The sequence below is a fragment of the Excalfactoria chinensis genome, chromosome 25 (assembly GCF_039878825.1).
Source record: "Excalfactoria chinensis isolate bCotChi1 chromosome 25, bCotChi1.hap2, whole genome shotgun sequence".
Classification (NCBI taxonomy): Eukaryota; Metazoa; Chordata; class Aves; order Galliformes; family Phasianidae; genus Excalfactoria; species Excalfactoria chinensis.
Genome location: NC_092849.1, coordinates 2222087 through 2247816, shown reverse-complemented (window position 1 = coordinate 2247816; position 25730 = coordinate 2222087). Strand labels below are relative to the sequence as shown.

The window sequence follows — 25730 nt, the reverse complement described above, 5'->3', positions numbered from 1 at the left end:
AAAATGTGGTTCATTGTTATTAGAGAGACTCATTTATGCGGAGAAGAATCACTTGTTTGCTGTTTTCTACTGTCATTCACCCTAAGTCTTATGTTTTTGTAGTGCTATGAAGATATCCCAGCTTAGATTTTTGTTGCTTGTGTACCTTTAAGCACAGGTTTTGAAGCGCGTAGGCTTATAATGCTATAATTTAACTTCAACATTTTAAAATAAAAATGGCAGCAGGATGCAGCCAGCATATGCTATGTAGTCCATAGAGGGCAATTATTAATTTCCCAGTGGATACCTTTTCTTATGGTGACTGGCAGCACTGGGGCTTTTTTCTTGTTGTTTGCTTTCTTATATTATTATTATTACTTGTGCCTTTTATTTAAAGCATTACTAGATGTCTGTATCTCAATACACCTGCTGTGCCAGTGATTACACTGTGTTTAATGGCATGTCTATCTGGGGAGAGCGTAGCCAAGCATAAGAGGGGACTGCAGAGGACAGTAAAATGGCTGTTGAATTTGTACATCCCTGCATTCCATTAGAGGAGCTGTCACCAACCTGCTAGGGCCTGGCAAGAGCCACGGTGATATCTGAGCTCCTGCCCTGATTCTGACATTAATGAACTGCTGGGTAACTAAAGGCTGAAACGGTGCAGGAAAGAAACCAATGTGAACTCTTGAAGAGGTAAAACCAGACCTAATCTTCTTCTGTTGAACACAATGGATATAAGGATAACACAACAGGAATTACAGCACCTTCTTGTGCTAATGAAAACATTTCAACAATGAATTTCCAAGGTACAGCAAGCTCATCCATAAAGATGTAAGTCATCATTACAGGGCAAAATTCACCAGTGTCTGAACAGATTCTGGCACTCAGCAAATATGAATGAGGAGAAAGGATGCAGTGTCAGAGCCGTGTATAACCCATGTCTACAGCAATGGCTTTGCCATTGGTCACTTCAACACTTGGGATTAGTCCCTTGCCTTGGAAAGATCAAATCTGGAGATAGATGGTTCCTCATTTCAAACAATCATTCCAGTCCTCTGTAGCTACATGTTCAACAGAGGGCTAAAAACACCACGCAGCACCAAAATCCACCATTAAAAAAATAATATATATATAATTATCTTAAATGAAAAATGAACAAATCAGTGATTCTACCATACCAAACCACTGTTACCCCAAATATTTCCTCACTGGGCATACTTTGAGTATAAATATAACACTTTGAGTATAAATAATACTTTGAGTGGACCCACTCACCTCTTCACAGTACTTCAGGTCAACTGATTTGCCATCACCGCGAACACAATCGAGCATCCGTGTTTTGATTCCATTACCACAGACAGCCTTCTCACTGAGCTGACGTGTGCTCCAGTCTGGAAATAAGGAATTCATTAGGGTAGCAGACATCTTAGATAAAATAATGACCCTATCTCTCATTTAATTCTAATTTTGTTGACATAAAATAATCCCCATAGAAACTTTTACACGTGCAATTCTCATGGAGGGAGGACGGCTGCTACTTGCTTTTGGAAGCAGGCACTGCTCATCTTCAATTCGATCTACATAGATTTTGTGGAAATAACAAAATGATAATTTAATTAATTTCCTGGTGTTGGAGCATGAGCACTAACACCAATTTCTCAACTGCAGGCAACAGGGTAAGGTCAGTAGGAACTCTACTATTTCTTTCCTAGGCTGGAGCTTCAGCTTTGCAGGGAGAGTCACACAGAGGCACATTTTTATCTCTTTAGAGCCCCACTCATTTCAACAAATAGCAAATGAGATGAAAGGATCAGTTTCTGCAGATTCACCCCAAATATTTCTCCTCATAAAGCTGTTCTTGAAAAGCAAAAGGAGACCCAAGTTCAAATATAGCAAGTCCACACAGTCGTAAAAGACAGGGAAGTCTCATAGACTACCAAACACCTACAATCAGAGCTGGGAGATAAGGTCCGCATTACAGACACCAACAAAAGTCAGTGGGAGTAAAGGTTTAGTGCTCATAATGCTTGGACAAGCCTTTATTAAATAAAGCATTCCATCAACTGCATCATTTCTAAGTGGCCTCTTGTCATACACGAGGCTGAAGTAGTTACTGAAGAAAGATCAAGGGTTAAGCTGCATGCTGCACAATAACACAAGGCTTTAAAAAGAAATAATAATAAAAAAAACTCATCCAATTTTTTCTTTTCCAAATTAAATCAAGAACATTCATAATTAGTTTTTACACCGGAGACATCTAGTGGGAAATGAAAGAACTGAAAGAGCCATAAGCTGCCTTCGCCCTTTCATTAATATTTGCTCCCAAATGCAGGTCAAATAAATCTAACTCACAGTTTGAAATGAGTAGCTTTAAAACTGATGTATTACTTTCTGCTCGGATTTATGCCACCCATTTTGGATAATTACTCCCAATGCTTTTTCCCCATTGTATTCAAAGCTTCTTCATAAGAACGAAACGAAGTCGGGCTCCTTGAGATCTCTTCTGCTTTTAATAACTTCTCATTCTCCCCCAGCCCCTCCCCACCCTCCAAGATTACTTCCACCTTTGCAGTCTGAGGCAACTGGATTTGTGCTGGCAGACACCTTGCACTCATTTATATACAGGGTTGGTTCCATTAGGATAAATTGCACCATCCAGGCACGCAGTAAAAGACAATCCTGCCCCACGTCCAAGATCCTATGAACATTTACCCATGTGCTTGAGTTTATACACTGAATAAATCCACTAAAACACGTGTGTGAGCCCTATCCTCACAAGATTTATGCACACCAATAGGGTTGCACATAGAGCACAAAGCTAAGCACGTGTTTAAGTCGTTACAAGACTAGGAATGAAGTAGGGAAAGGGTAAAAATGAAAATACATGCACAAAAAGGTGAAGTAGCTTGCCCAATGCCATCAGTGTTACATCCAGGTGGCATAAGGCAACAACTGTCCACAGACACCTGAACTAGTTCTAAAGACTGACAATACAGAAAGCAGTTTAGTCCCACTAGCATAGCAGCCTGCTCAGGCTAATATACCTACCAGGCATAAGACCTAATTAGTCTGAGCAAAGCATCATGCCAACACAGCTCTACAGCTTTTAGAAGCCAAACTAAAATAGCTATCACCGAGGAGCATCAGATTATGCTTGTTAATGGCACAGAGAGCACCAGTAGGAACAGAATTAGATCTGCCTTCCTGCTCAGTGTTTCATTTTGTGTCTACTGTTCTACATCAGTATAAGCTGTGGCGAAGCCACCCTGACAAAAATCCACCATAGCGGAATGCCTGTATGTCTCAGTGTGAAAATAAAGCGAACCTAAGGGAAATATCTACCAACTTTTGTTTGAAGCATTGCAGCGTAGAGAGGAGCAATGTTAAGAAGTCAACTGCTATAAGATTCAATATAAGATAGAGCTTACTCAGGGTGTTTGGGTGCTGCAAAGAATACAAAAGTCTTTAAGCATGAGCTGCCTATGCCCACATAGATGAACCTAAATACTCAAAGTCCTTTCCCTCTGTTGATATCTGCAGGCTTTTAGGGGTTTCTTAAATACTGTGTAGCAAAGGAGTTAAATTCTACTCTTTACACAAAGGGTGCTTCCTTTTTTTTATTGGTTTCTGGTTCCTACATAGAGAGGAAATTGAGAGGAACACAGTAATGCCTGTTTGTAGACTATATTTAGAGTTAACAATTGCATAATATTGAATTAGCCTGGTGCTGACTTTGTTTAATTATTTGACTTCCAAGATATAAGTAACTACTTAGCAATGGCTTCTCCCCCTCAGTTGCTCTCTGTAATATGTGAACCAACCTGCTTCCCTCCCCATCAAGGCAGCATAGACCCAGGTGTCTTTAATCAGAGATAACAGACCCAGACCCTTTTTGCAGCTGGTGACTTGCAGAACAGAAGGAGAAAGGAAGACAAGATGGTTGCCTGAATTCAGCCCATCTCAAACCCAGCAAGGCACAAAGAAATAATCTCATTAATGCAGTTCTTAAACTAAATCCCAAACTAAAGCCATACCTTTCCTTCAGTTATTTTACAGGCAGCACATCCTGCACAAACAAAAACACGCTCTCTGAGGGCTTCAAAACCCAATTTAGTGCTTTGCTTTTGTCTTCATTGAGCAAACACCCCAATACTCTGCTCTCCTAATTGCAGTCAGGTGCTACCAAAGTTCATCAAGTCTGTGGCTGGTATAAGTATTTCATACTGAGATCTTCCACAGAGTGTTAAGTGAAATTTCATAGGTGTTTTACAACCTTTCAAGAAGGAAAGGAGCCCAAACAACCTAGAAAAAACAACTGAAAAGGACCCAACTATCAGAGTCAGGGTTCCTTTTTCCAGATGCTTTTTAATCAGGAAACTAACTTCAATGAACACATTCCATTAAACACTAGGGTTAGACCAGACAAGGAACCACATCACTCAGATAAACTCCAGCATCCACTGAGGAGAACCATTGTAGGAAGAAGACAAGCATTATCACTGTTATCTACAGCTTTCCTTTAACACAAAGCAATATTTAACCCCATTCACTGAGCATAAAGTGAGCCCCATGGTGACAACACAACCCCCATACAGCACCCTCAACAACAGGAAGCACACAACTTCTACCGTTAGCTATCAGAACTATAATTATTAGATCATAAAGCCAAAGAAAAGACAAAAACAAACAAGAAAATCCTTGAAATGAACTTACCCTCTGCAGACCCAGTGCCAACCTGACCTGTGCTGAGGAGGAAGCAGGCTATAACTAGGGCTGACGAACAGCACCTGAGCCCAGCCAGCCCCACAGGTGGCTCCTCAGCCCACAGCTCAACAGTTCCCCTCCTTTGTGAAACAGGTGTGTTTGGGCTGATCCCATATTTGTGCAGGGAAAGAGGTATTTTGCTTTCTAAACTTCAGTATATCTGGAGCTACGGTCACTTCTGTTGTGAAGGGGAATGCTGTGAATATTTTTGCAGTCCATTTGGGGTTCATCGCAGTCATTTAATCACTGTGGTATTGATTCCCACGCACGTGTATATGTTTCTTTACAAGGCATTGCTCTTTGACCTTGCTAAATGTCTGAAAGGGACAAGCCAGTGTGTCCCATTTTTCCTTCTCTCTGTGCATTGTGCCTGCTAAATCTCTGCAAAGATTGACTGTACTGAGGTGTGGTTTTTGAGCAGCACTTGACAGAGGAAGTGCACGCCCTTGGCACTCATGAAAGTCTGATTTCTCTACTTGTTTATTTCTTTGCTTGCCTTCAGCACATTTAGCGAGTAATTGTGAAAGGAAAGCAATCCCAGAATTGGAAGCTCTATGCTATTTGAAAGGTTATATATTTGTGTGTATATTTATATAGAACAAACAACAACAAAGCAACAAAAGATCATATTTGCTTGCTTTTCTCGAGAGATTAACTGAAGTCCTGCAAGCTAACAGCAAAAAACCACGATGAGTTAGAAGAGGGTAAATGGAAGGGAAAATAGGAATGTTTTAGGTGTGCGGGCTTTTTCCTCTTGCTGAAGAGAGGAAATGAAATTAGTTCCTCTGTTTTGATTCTTCCTCCATCACGATGGGGCAAATGTTATGTATTCCTTGTCCCCACCTGCTGGTAGCAGAGCTTTATGTATTTCCTAAGCAGGAATGTAGATGTTTGAAATGGAAAACCAAGCGGTACGGTGATGTGAAGGAAGGGGAAATTTGAGATAGAGAGATCGAGCAGCTTACTGAAGTGCAGCTTTGGCTGAAGCAGGTAAGATGCATGTGGCACTTGGGCTTAATCGTGAGTCGGGCAGGCTATTTTCCACAGGCCAGAGTGACTTGCAGCTGCCCTGAATGAAAGCAGGAAATTGCATTTTGGCTATTTATAAACTGTGAGAATGAAATAACATGCATACTGTATGCCTGTCCCAATCCCCATCTGTAGGGTTTTACGTATCTCATAACCCCCAGTAGATTTTCCTTCTCATATCTTATAAGGGCACTCTCATTGTACCAACTCATATTATCGTTCAGCATAATTACACTATTATCTTCTACTGTATTAAGCTGGAGAAGTTATCTTTTGGGTCGTAGCTGCTATGCAACTCAAGTTGAAGTTGTTCAAGTAGGAGCCAAGGATTTTGGAACCAGTTGGCTGCTTCCTCTGCATTGAATTTGTTAGCAATGTAACAATGAATGGCAGACATAAAATCCTAACAGGGCTGCAACTTACTTACAAGGCTCAGTTCTCCTGGACTAATATGAAAACAAAGCATGCAGTCTTCTGTCAAGCCAATGAAGCAAGGATTCTCTCAAGTCAACCCAGTCTGCACGTAGCTTAGTATGAAAATATTTCAACAAATCTGTGACGCTGCAAGACAGGTGCTGTTGCAATCAAAGCAAATGGGTCTTTTCCCATTCTAAACATGGGGTTATTCCATCAGCTAAAGATTAATAGCACATTTAGCTTCATGCTGCAAACAAGCATTAAATTTAGGTTGGCATTACAGTAAGATGTACACATACAGGCTGTGCACCTTGTAAGGAGGGTAGCTTGGATTGCAAGCAAGATCCTACATTTTGAAGCATTGCTGTTCGTTGCTATTCCCCAAATGAGTCCCCTATGAGAGTTTACAATGAAGCACGAGTTGTTGCCCAAGTGAGCTGTTCAAACAGATTATGGCTGGTAATATTCCCCAAGTTGAACGCTGTTAACAAGAGGCTCCGGTGCTGCATTGCTGACCAGCTGGGAAAAAAATGCAGTTCCTACCAGATATTGTGAAGTTCAGCTTTTCAAGGCAGGGAAATTCCCATAGGGATGGGAAAAGCTATGGCTGATGAGCACATCCATAAAAATAATAAAGAAGTGCTTGTGATTGTGTCAAAGATAATGGCAGGGAATAAAAAAGGTTTTATACATTCAATTTTTGTGCATGCAATTTCAAACAATATTGGCCAGAAAGCTTTCAGCCCAGGGCTCTCCATGCACTGCCCAACAGGACAACCAATGCACAGCCATGAGGCTGGGCATGCTGGGTGCACCATTAAACCAGTTAGATCAAATCAGAGTCCAAAAAGAAGTGATTACCTCCCTTCACTTAAACATCTATTCTTTCTTAATAAAGTATCTCAGGCATTAAATTTCAAGCCCAGTGTTTTCAGGGATATACGGGTTATTTCCAAGCCGAGCTATTACTAGTGAATGCGGTGACATTAATATGAGTAAATGCAGGAAAAAGGATGAAATAAAACATATCCTATTGAAGGAAATGAGAGCTCCTTAAGAAAGAAAAACACACATAGGAAAGACGTGGGCATATCAGGATACAAATGGGACACTGGGGAGTGCCGGATTCCACAAGCATGATGTTATTGAAGTGTTTGATACCAGAGTAAGCACCTGCAGATATGAATTACATCCTTGTTCAGACCACTAACATCGGAGTACTGACATCTCAGGAAGTGCTTATGTTATATTTCAAATCCCACTGCCAACTGCATAAATATCAAATAAATCAATCATAGATATAAAAGACATTATCTTAAGGACTTTAAAAAGCTGAACAAGCCACCTCTCTTCTGAAAGCAGCACCGCCCTTAAATCATTGGGGCTTTTCCTGTCAGTCACACCTGAACAGCAATAACATGAATGCTGCTGACCATCAGACATTAACTACTTCACCTCTGTACACACAGATAGAACTGGTATAGAAATAGTTAAAAGCAGCAACAGTTCACTGGTTGTGCCTGAGTGGTTGGCACACTTTCCATCACCTTCAAGAGGTGGAGAACATCTCATTTTACACGTGTAGAAACTGAGGCACAAACCTATGAGATGAGCTGCCTGGTATCAAAGAGCTCCAGAATGTCAAGAGCACAACAAGTGCAGAACTCACTTGTAATACTTACCACAAGGACAGAGCAGAGCTGGCAGCCTTTATTTTCAGTGAAGCTATTCCTGATCAAGGCAGAAAATTCAATGTAGAAGTGTTCTTAAGACAGAAGAACGTTTTGTCCCATGCAAGTAAGTATTAGATCAAGAGTTAAAATGCACTACAGAGTTAATCTCATTTGAAAGAAACCTTGCCATCCAACTGAAAGCATCCATTTTGCACTGAAAAACTCAGGTCTTGTGCTTCTGCTCCAGTCTTAATACATGTAAAACAGAGTGGAAAATATACAAATATTGAAATATAAAAAGAAACAATATGCAGTGACATTAATTTGGTTTTTAATAACTCTTTGAGCTTTAATAAGATTTTACTTGTGTAAAGGAGATCTGGATTTTAAGAATGCCTTTCATTTTAAGAGTTTCCCCATAAGCTCTTATTAGATTAATTTGTTATTTTTCTTTGCTTGCCATGGGAGTCTTAATTACCATTGCTCCAAATACAGCTACCATCCATCTTAATCAAGCAGGGACTATTTGGCCATACTGCTAAATCATCTGGCTCAAGGCAGTTCTAAGAAGTTTGTTCTGCAGTGAAAAAATGGCCGAGAAGGGAAGCACAAGTAAATGTATCTTTTCCCTTCTTGTTAACAGCAGCAGGAAGATTAAGTGACCATCCCACTAAAAATTCATAGTTCAGAATTGTTAAGAGATGCATTACGAGGCGTATTCAGGAGACAAGGAAAAAAAGCATCTGCTGCAAAGGACAGTTGTTTAATTGGAATGGGTTTGTGCCTTATAACTAAAGTGTTGTAGAGCCTAAATGTCATTACTGGAGGTAATTTTACTCCTAAGGACACACATTCTCCACAAGGAGGTAATTTCTAACTAGAAACACTTGTGGGACCTCCATCCTGCAAGGATTTTATGGGGAAATGCAGGAGCTCTTCTCCAACCTCATAGCTGCTTATGCTGTGCAAGGGACTGAAATCTACTTTCAGAGAAGCACCCACACTAGAAAACACTAACATGACTTGTCACCTGCTCCAGAGATGGCATAAGACTCGCAAACCAAATACCCCCATCTGCTACTTGGATGCAGTGGGAATTGCCCTTGTCAGAACTATGCACTGTTATCAACTTTGCTGCATTCATCATGTGGCAGAAATGAGTCATCTAAATTTACATCAAGATTTGGGACAACAAGGCAAAGCACTGATGTTAAAATCACACCCTTTCTGTATTAGAATACAGTATCACTCATATATGCTCACCTGGAGCATGCAGCAGCCAACCCAAGCGTGTCCATTGATTTCAGTTTATCTCCTTTTCCAATCATCCATTATCTACTCTATGACTTCATAACCGGAATCCAGCAATAATATTCACAGAATAATTAGTGTGCACATGATTACGTAATTCCAATCTATTTTGGCAGAAGAATTTTACAATCCCATGCCAATTTCCAGTCATCAGTTTTACTACCAGTCCCTCAGCAGCTGGACCAGCTTAATGGTCCTCCTTGTTATGAACAGCTAAAGTCTGCCCATTCTGTTGGGTTTTGTTTTAATGAGAATAAAACGTCTTTTAGAAAGCACAGATATCAAACAAGAACAGGGAAAGCATTTCTAGGGCTTGACCTTCCCTTTAGCCCCTTCCAGTTATAGAGTATCACATCATTTGATAGGGAGGATACATATTTAATTAAGCTTTTGCTCCTTTTTGATTCCTAAGGAGTGATTGAAGGTGTCTGACAAAAGGCTCAGGATACAAAAATTGTCTTTTTGTCCATCAGCCAAATCCAGGGTAGCAGAACATGTTTTGCCCAAGTAACCATGGGAACATGACTCAGAAGTACTGCCTCCTTTCTAGCTCAGCTCCATGCACCATTTGGGCCACTGATGAACCACCAGCATGCCCTGCCCTGGGGCATGTTTGTTTAGGAAGTTATTCTGGTAACATCTGGCTTTTAAGTTTTATTACATGAGTTATGTATTTTCATGCCCCGAAATGTAATTGTACGAACTGAAGATGAAGAAATTGAAAGTTTCCTAATCAAACTTGCACCTTGCGTAGGCTTTCAGATGTTTAATTTGTCTGAAAAAAAAAATGCAGACCTTTTGTAGAACTGCAGGCTTACCAGGTTTAAAAGAACAATTCTACAGAGTAGAACTGATTGACTTGCATGACTTAATATAAGGAGCACATTTCTCCTCGTGCTATTTTCATTTGATAAAGGAAACCATATCAAGCGCCTCCATCTTTGATGCAGAACCATCCTATACACAAGAGGTAACACAAAACCGTTGCAGCTCAGACGTTGTTTGCAAGGCTGCCTTCCCACAAATCCACCCAAATCCCTCCATCCTCCGGTCCTTCTCTGAGGTTCCTCTCATTTTAATCCTGAAACAAAAACTAATTCCAAAGGAAACTTTCGTAATTAAGATTTTGTTAACAGTTTGCATACGAGACAAATGTTCCTTTACCCGGAACTGCAGCAGTCAAAAATGAGACGTTCCCTTATCAGAGTTCAGTTCACAAGATACAATAAGGGGGGAAAAATAAAATCCTGTAATGACAAAAACAAAGAAGTTTCAAGTTTCTTTAAAAAAGCCTAACCACCCCCTACCCTCTCTGTTCAGCTGCAGTAAGGTGAAAGGCTAAATGTGGACAGAATGGTAATATGTAAGCGGTTTCTAAGCTTTCTGGTGGGAATACTTAACAGCATAAGTATGTTTCCCCTGGAGACCTTCTCCACCATTTGGTCCAATTTCTTACTCCAAGAACTGAACCAATTCATGATGTAATGCTCCAGGGAAAACATTCCTCTCGAAAAAGAGTATCTTCCTAGGGAGAAGTTTGAAGAAAACATCTTAATATTGTTTAAACAGCTTTTGGCACAGTCATCCTACTTGCGCTGCAGTCAATACTGAAAGCAGAGAAAAGCACACTAAAAATATGGAAATGGAAAGTTTTAGGATTTAGTTTAAGACTTCTCTCCAACTACCACCTCAAGTGTCTAACTCTTGCTGATCCTTAACGGAATAAGAAAAAAAGACATTTTCAGGAGCAGAGGTTTTCTTTGTAATAAAAGAGGAACAATTTGTAGCTTTGGCTATTCTGTGTGTTAGTGTGAAACCACATAATTAATTCTGCCTGTGGCCTTATCATTTGCTTTAACTCCTATACAAGAGTGCAGTCCCAAGGCACTTAACACCCAAACTCTGGTTGTGCCTTGAACTTTTAGTGGCTCTACTCAGAGGCACTACATTACAGGCATTAGAAGTTCCTAGAAGCAATGCTTCCATTTGCTTAACTGCCAGCATCTTGTGTATACATATATTCTCTGTGCTACCAACTGCATTGCTTTTCTTTTTGGACCATCACTCAGCAAACCAACTTGGCACATTCCAAACCAGGGCCAGCAGAGCACAGTGAAACGGGAAAACTCAGCAAGGTATGACAGATGTTCATCTACTGTGAGAAGCAAGCGGGAGGAATGATGCAAGAGACCAAGTACATTTAAGGTTTATATTCTCTAGCTTCTATTACATACTGCTCAGCATTAAGTTATATGTACATTACCTACTGGTTATATAAATCTTACAAACATGCCATGAGTACTCACAATTTTTTACTTGAGGGGAGAGCGAAAGGACCTTTTTATTAATCACTAATCAATATTAGTAACCACACAATTCCTTTTTCTCGATAGCACACATGAAGATACTGAACATCTCCAAGTCATAGTTCAAATACGAATTCCTTTACTAACTTAGATTTGCATTAATGAATATTTACTACCAAAACTCAGTATTACTGCCCTTCTGAGCATGGCACTGAGCACATTTGTTTGTCCAAGTATTTGTAGAAGATTGGCAAGTTATTTATGGCAGAACAAAGTGTGACTTCAAAAGTACCTTCAAGTATAACTCAGTTGCTGCGGCAGTGATATTAGATCTATGTTTTTCATCCTGGCGCTACAACAGTGGCAAATAAGTGAAAGAAACAAAGCACAGAAATTGAGTAATGCTTATTTAAGATCAGCATAAAAATCAAACCCTGACCTTGGAAGGACCCAAAAGCTCAATCTTCTGATTCGGAGCGTATTTAAATTACTCTGTCATTAAGGCTTTCAAGGAATGCTCACTATCAGTTCTAGCAACTTCAGTCTTTGAGATACCTTGTTTGTAATCTTCAATGATTTCATCATCATGATTTCGAAGATGAGGGTCATTTATCTACTTAAAAACCTTTGGAGTTTTGTATTTTATTTGCACAAAGGGATTTTTGCTTGGAGGGTGGGATTGCTAAGAATGGAAGATTTGTTTGCAGGGCTGGCAGGGAGGTGTTGTCCAGGCATGGTGTCTGCTTTAATAGTTTGTGCTTTCAGTTCTTCATTGTTACAATACCTGAAAGGCCTCTGGGCATAGATGTCTAAATTTGAAATTATTATTATTAATAATAAATACGGTTGCTCAAGCTGTAAAACACATTGCACAACGTGAATTATCTCAGCAACACACAGCAAGGTCTTCACTGAACTGACTGGCAGTGCCAAAAACCAGCAGTAAGCCTCCACCATAAAGAGGGTATTTAAACTAAACTTTAGTGGAGTTGGAAGCCAGTCCGTAGCAGGTTTCTGTCAAGAGGTTTTACTGCTGGTTTGCTGGGTCTCATGTTTGCAGAATTTTCAGTTTCTTGGTAGACCCTAAACTTTTAAAGCCTTGAATCACAGCTATTTATCACCCATCGGGGAGCTACATAAAGTGTGTTTTCCTTCAGAATGACTATTTTCTTTCTTTTTTTTTAAACCCCCATTTAAAAAAAGAAAAAAAAAAAAAAAAGAGCCAAGAATATTTTTTAACATTTACAATATATCCCAACCAACAAGGATTCTAGAAAACTAAACAGTACGAACTGCAAAAATTAATGCCACCTGCAAGCTGTAAATATGTGTATTATTTAATTCTTTTCCAAGTGTTTTCTTTGGCTGTTACATTCAGCTGAACAAGGCCTAAAAATTGTCAAACTGAATTCTTGTTTAAGAGTAGAGCTTTAACTACTGCCAGTTTGAGTGAAACACACATCCAGGTTTAGGGAATATGTTTTGTTTGTTTTGGCTGCAGCGCAGGGTAGAACATTTTCCATCCCATCCGAATGCAGTCAAAAAGGTTTTGAAATATTGCACAATAAAAGCCATTCATTATATCTGTCTCCTCTCCCTTCCAAAAACAAAAATGGCTGACCAGTTCCAAATCTGTGCAGGGGGCAGGAAGATGGGAGTCAAGGGGTCACTGGAAATAACCCAAGACTAACACCAGGTTTTTCAGGTTTGAGTTAGGGAATATGTTCCATACCCTCATTCCCACTGCACATAGGTTTTTCTTCTTCTCCCTGCAAAGCCTGGTTAAAGTAGTTCATTGCTCTGTTATGCACAATTTACAGGACTTAATTACAAAACTAATACATTAGCCTTCTTGTCTATAAGTTAAAGGCACAACTTCATCTTTTCCACAGGGGCGCAGCAGAATTAGACCTCACCTTACTACAAGTCACAACTGTGATCTGCACTATTTACCCCCTAAGCTTACATGCAATCTGAAGGAATATTCAACCAACGCACCGCAGTTTGTTTTTTAAACAGCTATTTCCATTGTATACATACCTGTTAGCTTGAAGATGAAATTTCTTTCACTGCTCACTCCTGTTCCTATGTGCTTAAGCTATACTTGGCGTACTTCAGTGGCTTTATTTCTTCCTCTCTCCATCTCCTTGTATGCAGATCTAACAATGCCTTTCTGTTTGCTTCTTTGTGCACAGATCAGCTCATCACTAATTACTTCCCTGGTCTTAGTGGACTGTGAGTGCTAGAGGATGCAGAGTTGGAAAGAAGAGCTACAGCACAAAAATGTACAGTTCTCAAGAACCACGCAGTCATCACAATTAAATGACTATAAAATAGCAACATTTATATGCAGCACGGAGGTGTTTCAATATCCACTTTATCAAATCAGTCAGAAGCAAGTAGAGAAAAATAAACCAATGATGTAAAGGTTTATTTACAATTAGTTTAAAGTGCAGCTTACCGGTAAATCAGAAAAATGGCACAAGTTGTTCTCATTGTTTATTTTCCCAGCTTATAATAACTATCAAGTTGTGAAAGTGGTTTTAATTCTGTTAAATCACACATGAGAAAACTTGAGAGCAGTCTCCACCTTTTGTAACTGATGTTTATCTTAAATATGGCAAAATACGGGCATTAAATAATGACTGGGAAAGGATAATATAAAGATGTTACTCTAACTTTAATATATTCTGAAGAAAGGATGAAACACCTGGGCTGTGCAGCATGGAGCAGAGAAGGTTCTGGGGAGAGCTGATAGCATCCAAAGGGGCTGTAACAGAGGACTAGCAGGGTCTGCAGTGACACGGCAAGGGGAAGTGGTTTCAGACTAAAAAAGGGAAGATTTAGAATGGATAAAAGGACATTTGTTTTTGTTTTGTTTTAAATAAGGGCAGTGAGGCACTGGCACAGGTTACTCACAGAAGTGGTGGATGCCCCATCCCTGGAGACACCCAAGGTCGGGGGGTGGGCTCTGAGCACTGATGGAGCTGCAGATGTCCCTGTGCATTGCAGGGGAGTTGGACTCAGTGACCTTTAAGGGTCCCTTTTAACTCAAATGACTCTATGAAAACATGTGTTCTTTGCATTCTTGACTCACTAACATAACACAAATTGATGTACTTCTGCATAGTCAGCTGACTATCTACAAACACATGAAGACCGTGCTTCCTAGCACAGAGTAAATAAAACCAATATAATAACTCTTACTTATTAGTTACATCATAATTACATTGGACTGGCAAGATAACCAGCCTTTCTAGGACTTACCACTTGTTCTCTGTTAATCAGACCATGATCGTTTTGTGGCAATCTGCTAAATACAGTTCCTTGGCAATATACTCAGTGCTGGCTGTCACCATACTTGAAGTCATTTCATGTCTATGCAGTGCAAAATGTAAGGCTGGTTAATACTCTGAAACAGAAAATGGCCTTTTGTAATAACCCTCTTAAGAGAGAGAAGAAACCTCCCTTTGGAAGAACAGGGAGAACAGTTGAGAGCTGAAAGAGACTGCCCAACACCATAGATTTCTTTAGATCCCACTCTAATTCTAGTCTAGTCTGCAGTGCTGCTTCACTGATTAAACTAAAACAGCTCAGTCTCACACTACTGAGTCTGAATGACTGCCACTACTAAAACTGTGTGTGGTATTAAGTGAATAAACTAACCTCACAGGGCAGAACGCCACTAAAATTACTCCAAGTAGTGCTGCAACAGCTGAAAACTAGAACTACAAACTTAAATATCTTGAACCTGCACACAATATACCTAAAGATTAATTGCTTTACCCTTAGTCAAAGTCAAGAGACCAACTTGAGAAGTACTTCTGTCTGCTGAATAAGGATTGTGAAGTTGTTGGGCCTTCAAAGGCTGATGGTAACTCTGAGAACAGCACTGTTCACTCGGTGGTTTACATTTATGTGTAACAGCACAGCTACCAAATCATAGGTTCCACAATTGCTGGGGTCAGTAGAGATGCTTTGCCTCAGAAGAACAAATTGCACAAGAACTGAATGTTTAAAATACTGGGACCATCTTATTAGCCTTACTTGAAGGGCTCTTCCCTAAATTCCCCAGTTAGTTCCCTTGCTACACAGCCCTCAGTGTCAGCAGACCTCCTACTCCCTATTCCATGACAGATTCTAGCTCAGGCCTTCCCTGTTAGCCAGTCTCAATTCACTTTGTAACCCTAATCTCTAACAATCAGCAAACACAGCCAGAAGGGACCTCAAGAGCCTGTCCAGGCCCCATCCTTACCCCAAGGAAGTATCATATGTCATTTCAGACTGATATTTGTTTAAACCGTTCTTAAAAGCCTCCAGTGATAGAGATTCCACAGCTTCCCAAGGCAATCTGCTATCTCTGGTGCTGGAACTTCCACTTTCCGCTTAACCAGATATTTCCCCAACCCCCTTAATTTTAAAACATCTATTGTACTATTTGGTAGAGTTACAAAGAACCAACCATTAACCTCCACCAAACTTCTGCATAACTGAAGACTTGTCTCAAGTCCTCTCCAGATTAAACCTAGTTACTGTAACCTCTTATTTTATGCAGGTTCCAACCTCACCTTCATGTAATCAAGGCAAACTGCCATTGGGTACGTGGGATTCAACTCTTTGTGCCAGGAAGCAAATCCAACCTTTGTTTTTCCTTTCCTTAGCCTGGGCTCTTCTACTTCTGATTCTCTTTTCACTTCACATCTGAAGTGCACTTACCACATTCAACCAAGAAACCTCAGGGGAAAATGCTCTTCCACTGCTGCTCTGAATGATGCATAGGACAGCAGCAGCACAAAAAGCAGGTTCTAGGCAGATTAAGTTTTCTAGTATCACACACGCTAATTTACTGCCTTCTCTCCAGGATATCTCAACGCTTGATCTGACTGTTTAAGGCAGATATTCAACCTCTGACATCCGCAGCCTCAAAAGCTTTGCCTTAACATGTGATTTAACAGGTAGATCTTAACATCTCTGCTGTATTTTTAAGTGCTATATGATTTCCACATGCAAAGTCATACCTGAATACAGTGCATGTTTCACTTCTCTAGTACTAATTTCAGTGCTTAGTGTAGTTGTTGTTTTGATATTTCTGAGTGTTAAATGGTAGCAGCTATTATTACTAAGTTCTGATGTCACACAGCATCTGTTCAAAGACTTATACATTATATCCTCAAAATAGTTCAGCTATGACCACAAAACTCATGTCAGAGTGCCCTCTCCTGGTAGGCCAACATCCTGCCATCACAGCAAAACAACCCGAGTAACTATTGCCATCTCGATTCCAAACCCAAGCATTGCATATTGTGACACAAACACAAAGCCCAAAATAAAACATAAGGAGACTGTTTTGACAACTTCAGAATGTTTCTATAGCAGATGAACAGCAATTAATTAGTGAAGTTTCCTTCAAGTTGCCTTATGAGTTCTTGTCTCAGGAAATGCTGATGATGTCTGTAGAGAAAAGTAAAACATGCATAAAAATGAAACTGTTCTGTTTGCTTTTAAGCTTTATAAAAGCATCCAAGTTCATGAAATATTTTATTCCATCTCAATAATGGTAAAAACAAGGTCACAGAAGAGATCACTTTCAGCAGGAAGCTCTGTTTCCTGAAAGGTGGCACACAGGTATTTCACCAGGGCTGAAACAGAACGGAATGAGAAATGAAAGCAACAGCAACTGCTTAAATAGGCACCTACAATCATCACTTCTTGTTTTTACACTGTTCAAATCAAAAGTACTGAAACAGTAAAATGACAGGTGAGCTACTGAGTATTATGCAGTGTATGCACAGCACACACACAGATTAGAAGTGGCCAGCAATGAAACACAGCCTCACTGTATTGTGAATATTCCGCTCTCCTCAGCCAGTTTAATTTTTTTAATTGTTACATGCAATGCAATTTTAAAATGTCTTTTGGTGGTGGTGGCTTTTGATTGGTTGTGCTTGTTTTAAACCAACCTTTTGGTCTTTCCTAGACCTCAGCTGTAGCAACCACACCCTCCACAAAGTCAAGCAAAGTCCCTAAGCATTTGGTAACAGCTCTGCTGCCTCACACTCCTCCCCTTCCAGTCAGAAGTTGTTTCTTATTTCCTGAAATCTAAATTCTTTTATGGCATTTTTGAAACGTGCAATACAGGTTTCAAAAATAATTTACAAGGAATGACCGATCACAAGGGAAATATCACCATGTCAAACAATTCAAGCTAAAAGGGTAGACTGTAGAACATTTGTGGCTTGACTACTGATAGAAATTCATGTTTTATTTGATTAGACTAGTGTATGAATTAAGCTAATGTATGAAAACACATAAGCAAAGATGTAGACCACAATGAAGAGCTTATGTCAGAATGCAGTTCATCATGGGAGAAAAAGCTATCGCTGGGTTACCTGCCATGACTGCCTATGGACCAACACAGTGAGCCCAAGCTGGGTCTTCCATGCAACTCTGACATTCAACCATTTTATTCACCTTAACTAGCAAAATCAGCTCTAAGTTCCTCAGGATATTAATAAGGAAATAACGGGTAAGAATTTAAGTAGAATAGAGAGTGAATATCTTATTCCTAAATAGAACTCACAAGAGAGAATATAAGAATCTAATACTGACCTTGACTTAAGAAAATGAGAGGTAGTTGAAACCTCACTACGTGGTAACGCTGTTTGGAAGAGGTACATTCATTTCTTCAGAGTATTCTTGGTTACTGCTGTCTCTCCTGTATACAGAATTTGTTATGCTCCTTTTCCTGGTTTGAGACCAAGTTCTTGTTTCTGGAGGTATGGATTCACAAGTGCTTTTCCTCCTCCTTCTGCAAGGACCACCAGCAACACGAAGAGGTTCACTGTTCTCCTTCCCTGATTCTGCAAACTGGATGATATTTTCTTCTCCATGGTGAATATTCTCAGATTCTGTAGGGACAGATGTGCTTATTCTTCTCCTGGTTTTACAAGCAGGTGCTAGCAGAGAAGGGTTCTGCAGAATCTCATTGGTTACTTCAATCCATGCAAGCCCTTCAGTTTCAGCATTGTTCTGTAGTCTCATGCTGCGTCTCACCCGACTTGTTTCACTGCTCATACTTGACTTTCTTCTCAAAGGCTTTTTTAAGGAGTTACTTTTTAGCTGAGGAGCAGATAAAATTTCTTCAACATCAAAAGAAGAAACTGGAAGATCAAGTTCAGTCGTTTCAAAATGAGACTTTTCTATGGGAGGAATATACACAGCACTTCTACTTCTTGGTGGTCTCCTTCTTGAAGACCTTGTCGGTGGACACTCAGTTCTTTGGAGCATCTCATGTCCATCAGTGTCCTTTTGGTTCAGAAACTCCAGCCCTATTAGCCGCTCTTCCTTGCTTGGGACATCTCCCTGTAATTCCTCATGTTCTATCAAGAAATCACATCTTGTTTTCTCTTTTAAACATGCAGTCTCTTCAGCTTGTTGGAAACAGTCATATATATTGAGAACATCATTTGTGTCTGGCACAACCTTTGGAAACTGCAAAAATAACCCATACAAAATTTGTTTCAAATAGCTGATAATTAAACAAGCACTCTAATTTCCTCATTAAGTTGAATCACTCTCAAAAATGAAAGCCAAACAACTAAAAAAAATCCAAATTCGTAGAACCCCACATGTTGGAAAGAACGTGCTCCAAAGAGGGGTGCAGTTTATGCTGCTTGAGGCCTTCACAGCTGAGTTTCTGAACTCCTTCCAAGGATGCAGATTCCATGACCTCTCTGGGCATCCTCTTTCAGTATTTAACAGCTAATTTTTTTATTCCAATTTCCCTAAAATCTTTTTTTTATTTTTTTTTCCTTTTAATATAACAAAACCAAGCACAAGACTTATTTTCTAGCACTAACATTAAGTAGATCAGGTACCTTATTATCAGTACCAGAAACAGATTTCAGATCACCTGAAATACTGTATTGCTGGGACTGCCCTCTTCCACAATATCCAGGTCCTCAGAGCTTGGATACACATCAACAACAGGGATGTCTGTCTCTCTCCTTCTTTCAGCCACTTGCTCCTGTTGAACATCATTAGGAACATCCCTGGGTATGGAATGATCTAAAAATACAAAGAATGACACACGGTTGGTTACCAGTTGTGAATGTACAAAATCAATTTCTGAAGTATTACAGCAAAAAGTTTCTGGTATTTTACTCACCAAACAGAAATCTACTAAATAAGCATTTCACATAACCAGCATTAATAAAAGATCTCCCCAGAAAGCTGCTGCACATCACATTCCTATTTATCAGTATCCAGTGAAAGTATAGAATCTTTTTTTGTGGTGAGCTTCCCACTGGAGCCCTGTAAGAGTTAAATTTATGCAGCTGGAGGCTAATAATCTGTTAGATGCCTCGGACTCTGTTATTTACGTCTACTTCATTCTACTCCAGAAGCCATTAAAAGTGAAAAATGCATTCTGGGCTCTTTATCTGTGCACAGAACTGAAGGTAGCTCTCAACAGTTTTGTAAATAACTATGAAATAAAAGGAAAGGAATGACTAAGGCAAAATGAAACTAGAGAACACGTTACCTGGAAAATGTGCAATTTCCTTTGGTGAACTTGGAGATGAGGCACCAGAGAAAACTTCTGGAATCTCAAGGATAGGACTCAGAAGAGGTTTTTTTGAAGCCATTTCTCTTTCTCCATATAAAGATTTTTTCACTTTTCTCTTTCTTCTCTTTCCAAAGGTTGCACGTTTTGTTTTCTGAAGAAATCAAGAGGACCACATTAGAGCACAATGCAAATACAAGGATGCTTTGTGATATTTTCCAACAAGTAATCTGCACCATTACTGGATTTCATGGAAAATATTAATCTCCCTACAAATTATGTCCTGCTTGTTCTGTTCTCTTCACGTTAATCTAAGAACTACAATATAAAGAATTATAAAGATCTGTTTTTTAACTTAACCCAATCAGGAAATCAAGCAAATGAGTTTATCAGATTAAAACTATAGTTCCATTTTCAAGTGGATTATTTGCTTTCCTTTCCAACATGCAAAAAAGCTCAAATACTTCAGATGCCTCACATCTTTGTAACAGTAAAGCAAACTGGTATATAATGGGGAAAGTTCAAAGAATTATCAGCTGTGTGCAGTTGACAAGAGAACCATAAACTATCCCTGAGGTCTCAAGGGTTGTGCCCTTCACTTCTGAACTATCTTCTTTACTCTACATGTATCGAAAGCCTGCCAGTCCGCCCTAACAATATGGGTGTGATAGTAAGTCAAGGTAAACAAGACAGATATGATGAGGGAAGAATTGGCAGCAACAGGAAACAAAAACAGCAAAATAATCAGGGAAAACATACAAGAAAGAAGACTAATTGTGTGAGATACTGGGACAGAGAAATAAGGGTAGTATTCACCAACTGCACTGGGCTGCCACTTACTTGCTTCTTTTTGGCAGCAGATACAGTCACACTCTTTGGTCTCTGAGGTTCATTCTTCCTTGGATTTTTAGTGTCTTTAGCATTCTTAGTGCTAGTTGCTCTTGAGATGCTACAATCAGTCCCCTCAGAAATGGTGACATACTGTTGAAGAATAAGAATTTTAAGTTATTGGGGTGAATGTTTATGTGTAGGTACATGTTTGTTTTTTCAAAAAAGCAACACAGTGCAAAAGCCCTAAGAATCCCTCTGTAATTACATGTCAATGACTGAAGCCCTTGATCCCATGAGTGAAAGCCTATGGATATATATTCAACTCTTCCAACTTCTCATAGCTAAACTCACTGGAAAAGTTCCTGCAACAGTTAACATTTATTTCCATGTACCTGGATGTCTATAATTCTCATATCTGAGGTTGCAAAAGCTCTGATGTACGTCAAGAGGTATACAGAGATATCCTTGTTGGAAGAAGCAGAGATAACAAAACCACACCATTAAAGAGCCTCACCTTCCTTTTAGTAGAGGAGCAAGTAGTTTTCACATCTGATTTGTCTGTTTCTGTTTCTATACATGAATAAGAATATTGGTTCAGATCAGCAAAAGTCAGTCATATTTTGAGGAAATTATTCACACCATTTTAACACTATGCACAGCATGTTTAGATCTGAATGCACATAAGGGTTATCAAAAATGGCAAGATAAAAAAAAACTTGCTTTACAAAATATATCAGAAGAAAATAATAGTAACAAATTAATGAACACTTACAAAGCTTTCTCTGAGAGACAAAAACACAAATGCATATCCTCCTTTTTATTTTCTTATATATTTGCTTGCTGTTTTAAAACCATCCAAACCACAATATCATAAAATCCAGATAGTAAGCCCAGTTATTTAAAGCAGTAAGCCTGATTAGATTGGCCACATGTGTGGAAAAACACAAGCTCAAATAACATCCAGTTAATCTGAACAGTAGGCAAACTCTGGCAGCTACTGCAATGACCTTTACAGGAAAGAAAGAGCATTTAACTTCAGGCACAATATGTCCTGTGTTGAACAAACAAACAGAAAAACCCAACACAATTGTGTCATCTCTCAATTTTCAGATACAGAAAGATGTACTGCCTAAGTGACAACAATACGAGTCAAGGATACCTTTTGTATTTTCAACAGGTAAGAGCTTTTCTGCAACAACAGAGCCCTCTTGTAGCTCCTGAGGAGGCTCAATACATTCCTGTAAGGTTGATGAAAAAAAGTTAATACATTGAACGCTCACAGATTGTAAGAAGCTGTTTTTGTAGTTATAAAGAAAACAAAAACTTACATCACTGCAATCAAAGTTTGGCTGAGTTAATGGTTCTTCAGTGAGCCCTGCCCTTATGAAAGGGCTGTCATGATCTGACCCTGAACGGAAGACTGGTTTTGATCCTTTGCGCACTGGAGTATTTGCAGGCAAAGTTTTATCAAATATTTCCGGGCTGAGATCTTCACCAAAAGTCACTTTTTTCTTCTTTGCCCTTTTGGGGCTGTACTGTTCACTTTTCTCTATTGCAATAAAATACACCGACAACTTAGCAGACTTCAAGCAGAGTTTTCACAGAGCAAAGACTTTTCAAGGCCTTTTTACAGGTCTTAAGATTCCTTTAAATAATCACCCACCAACCAAACAAGAAAATAAAACCCTTAGACATCAACTCTACAAGAATTTTTAGTTTAGCAATAATACAGTATCAAGAAATGAGAAAAAAAGAAAGTAGAAGTCTAGAGAGATAGCTGGTCTTTTCAAGTTGCAGCTGGTAACTGTAACATCTAACGAATTACAGTCATTTTTTGTAATATTGGTATCAACATCAGTATTTTTGGTATTAAATATTTTCTGAAGTGTATTTTTTTTTTTCCACAATAACTTTTATTTTCCACTTCACACTATATGTTACCACTTAAGAGCTATTTCAGTGGTGGCTAATCCATAATATCTTTTAGATCTCACAAATCTCTTCCAATTTATAGAACAACAGAAGAAAATAACACAACAAAACGGGAATCAAACCTGTTTGCAGCGCTTCACAGATGCGATCAGGGACTGTGAAAGATTCACTTCCTCCTCTGTGAACAGCATTGTTTGAATATTCCTATCAAACGTGATAATAGCGTCTATTAAATACCATTCATTTAAGGACTGTCCTTTTTCAAATCAAGAGAAAATAACTATCTCTGAAAGCAAAATTTATAATCAGTGCAAGTCTTTAACAAATCTATTTGTTGAGTAAAACTTAAAAGCATAAAAATGGATCTTCTCATAACAAGAAAGCTTCAAACCAACCATGACACAAACAGACAATCACTGATAACCATCTTCAGTGCATACAAACAGTAAGAAAGCATCTTAAAATATGAATCAATTTCTACTGTGATGTAAGTTAATTAACCAACCTTCATGCAATCCAACAGTTGCTTCACCGGTGTTTTCTTCAACACAGATCTCAGCTGTGAGCCACTCTGTGTGGATTCGCTTAATGAAGCATTCCTTGTTTGTAGTGGTGTGACAGGCAGCTCGCTTTCATCATATATTCCCACAATTAGTTCTTCTGCAAAATTAACCTTTTTCTTGCTTTGATCTGATATGACATTACTTCTGACTTCTTTACTGATATGGCCAGGGCTGAAATCTTCAAGGCAAGTACATATGAAAATTAAAGAAAACATTTTTAGTGGTGTTTCATATTTATTGGCTTAAGGGAAGACCTAATATTTAAAATCAATTAACTTACAACAGCCATCTTCCTGAAAAGCTGTAGATGCTTGTGAGAGTCCACAGAAGCCCGTCTTCCCTTCAGCTTCTTGAACTGACTTAAAAGTTCTTTGAAAGATATCCATTTTGCTCTTCAGTGACCTGGCAAACTGACAAGGACTGGCCTGCTAATAGAAAATCAGTGTCAGCAGACTCTTCTTCCAAGATGACATGCAATTTTTTTTAGTTCTTATCTATACCTTTGGCATAAAGTGCAGTGAATGCAGATAAATGAATGCTATTATAAGTGAAAATAGACAAAAAAAGAGATTCTGGACTCTACAGAAACAAAACCAGTATTCAGTTCTCTATTTAAAAATAGAGAGAAAAATAAATATAAATAAAGGAAAATCAACAAAATTAAGGCCAAAGCTATTTCTTCTACTTCTTCCTTGGGTTTCTAGTCTCTTTCTGCCAGCAGGTGTTAAAATGGAAGACTTACACACTGATCCCTAGGGGAATTAAAATGATGCATCTGACATTGAGAACAACCCTCACCTGTGTAAAAGCTTCTTTTTGCCTGCTGCTCTTCTGCTGGGCAAGGTATTGAATGAGGGTGTTGTTTTCTGGAGACCCCCGTGCTCCAATGGCTGATCTTCGTCTGAGCTTTAGTGCAGCTGGAGACTTTGCTGAAATGGAAAAAAAGAATACAATGAAGATGTACAGCAGAACACTGTTTTAATGGGTTTTGTTTATTTTTTTTTCTTTAAAGGGTGGTTTGTGTTATTTCTGGAAACAACCTTATTTAGCTGCACGGCTCAGAAAACTGTCAGAGAATCAAAGAATCAGAAAAGACCTACAAGATCATCCAGTCCAACCCCCTTGTGATCACTCCAGCCTTGCCTTACCTGTAGATCCATTAATGAAGCTTTCTGGAGTAATCCCAAAATCAGCAGTTGTTACAGTTGCAAAATCAACACTTTTTCTCCTCTGTTTCTCTGATAATCCACAATAGGATTTTTCTTCTGCTTTGAGCCTTGCAGGCGTTGAGTAGCACTCATCTCCCAAAGGCACGGGTCTACCTGAAACATTCTCCTTGCTGCTCAGTGGCTGGGCAGCTTCACCAACCACGGCCCTTTTTGGAGTATCTGAGGTGCATTCTGACCACTGATAGCTCTCAGCATCCCCTGCATTGTGGTGCAATTCCTGCTCTTGGCCTTTGGTCCCATTGCTTATGTTCTCTTTCTCAGATGCCATTTTGGCTTTGGGTTCAGTCACTTCGCAAACCTTCCACTCTTCTGATGGGGATCTCTTCAGTCACTGCAGGATTTCTGCTTTCATTGCCTTCACCTTCCAGCACAGCATCTCTAACCTTTAACCACGATGCGTTTTAAGCCTGTAGAACCAACCGAGTTATTCTCTTTGCCCTCCAATAACGACAGCTCCCTGCCAAAAAAAGGACAAGTTTTAAGTCATTTGATAAGGAAAACAGCTCTGTGACGATGTGAAATGACTGCAGATACAGATATTCCCTTGGGGGGGGGGAATAGGAAAAGCCTTATGCTGAGCACACACAGAAGCATGGCTATGGGTAAGGAAACACAGGCCTGAGCCTTTACTTTGTGATAAATGGATATGATTAGCGTTTAAATTCGCGTTTTAAACACAATCACATCGCAATTGCGTTACATGAACGGTATAAAGGGGAATGAGGAGGAAATTCTTTAGGAAATTCTCACATCTTTCGCACTCGGTTATTCTCTCAGATATTAAAGCTGAGGGAAACAGGTTCAGGAAGGTTCCACAGCAGCAGCTCACGAAGATACGCGTTGAGTTCCACAGACGGACCGGGCAGTGTAAGGCAAGAACGGCCATACAAGGCAATACCAGAGACCCCCCCCCCCCCCCCCCCCCCAACCCCTCCTCAGCGCTTCCCGCTCCCCTCAGCCGCCATTCCCGCCTCTCACGTTCGAACCGCGGAGCGACCGCTGACCGTTACGCGCCGCGCCGCCACTTTGAATGCAACGGTCGCCGCCACGAGCCGCGCCCGCGTGACAGCGCGCACCAATCGCGAGCGGCGTTTTGCCTTCAAGGACCCAACTCCTGGTTTTGATTGGCT

At 39.7% G+C, this 25730-nt stretch overlaps 1 protein-coding gene across 2 annotated transcripts; it reads right to left on the bottom strand.

Annotated features, from left to right (window-relative positions):
• Nucleotides 1–17003: 17003 nt before the first annotated feature.
• CDCA2 (cell division cycle associated 2) lies at nucleotides 17004–25502 on the bottom strand. 2 transcript variants are annotated; one of them, XM_072357184.1, is made up of 14 exons: nucleotides 25351–25502; nucleotides 24520–25057; nucleotides 24170–24300; nucleotides 23652–23799; nucleotides 23314–23549; nucleotides 22931–23012; nucleotides 22205–22425; nucleotides 22036–22114; nucleotides 21391–21446; nucleotides 20886–21026; nucleotides 20025–20199; nucleotides 19395–19549; nucleotides 18092–18973; nucleotides 17004–17121 (listed from the first exon to the last, which is right to left on the bottom strand). In XM_072357184.1, exons 2-13 carry the CDS (start codon nucleotides 24866–24868, stop codon nucleotides 18128–18130), a joined length of 2619 nt encoding a protein of 872 aa, XP_072213285.1. In that variant the 5' UTR covers nucleotides 24869–25057; nucleotides 25351–25502; the 3' UTR covers nucleotides 17004–17121; nucleotides 18092–18127. The 2 variants fall into 2 exon arrangements, with proteins under 2 accessions (XP_072213285.1, XP_072213286.1); XM_072357185.1 differs by having other exon boundaries at nucleotides 23652–23796.
• Between the last annotated feature and the right edge of the window lie 228 nt (nucleotides 25503–25730).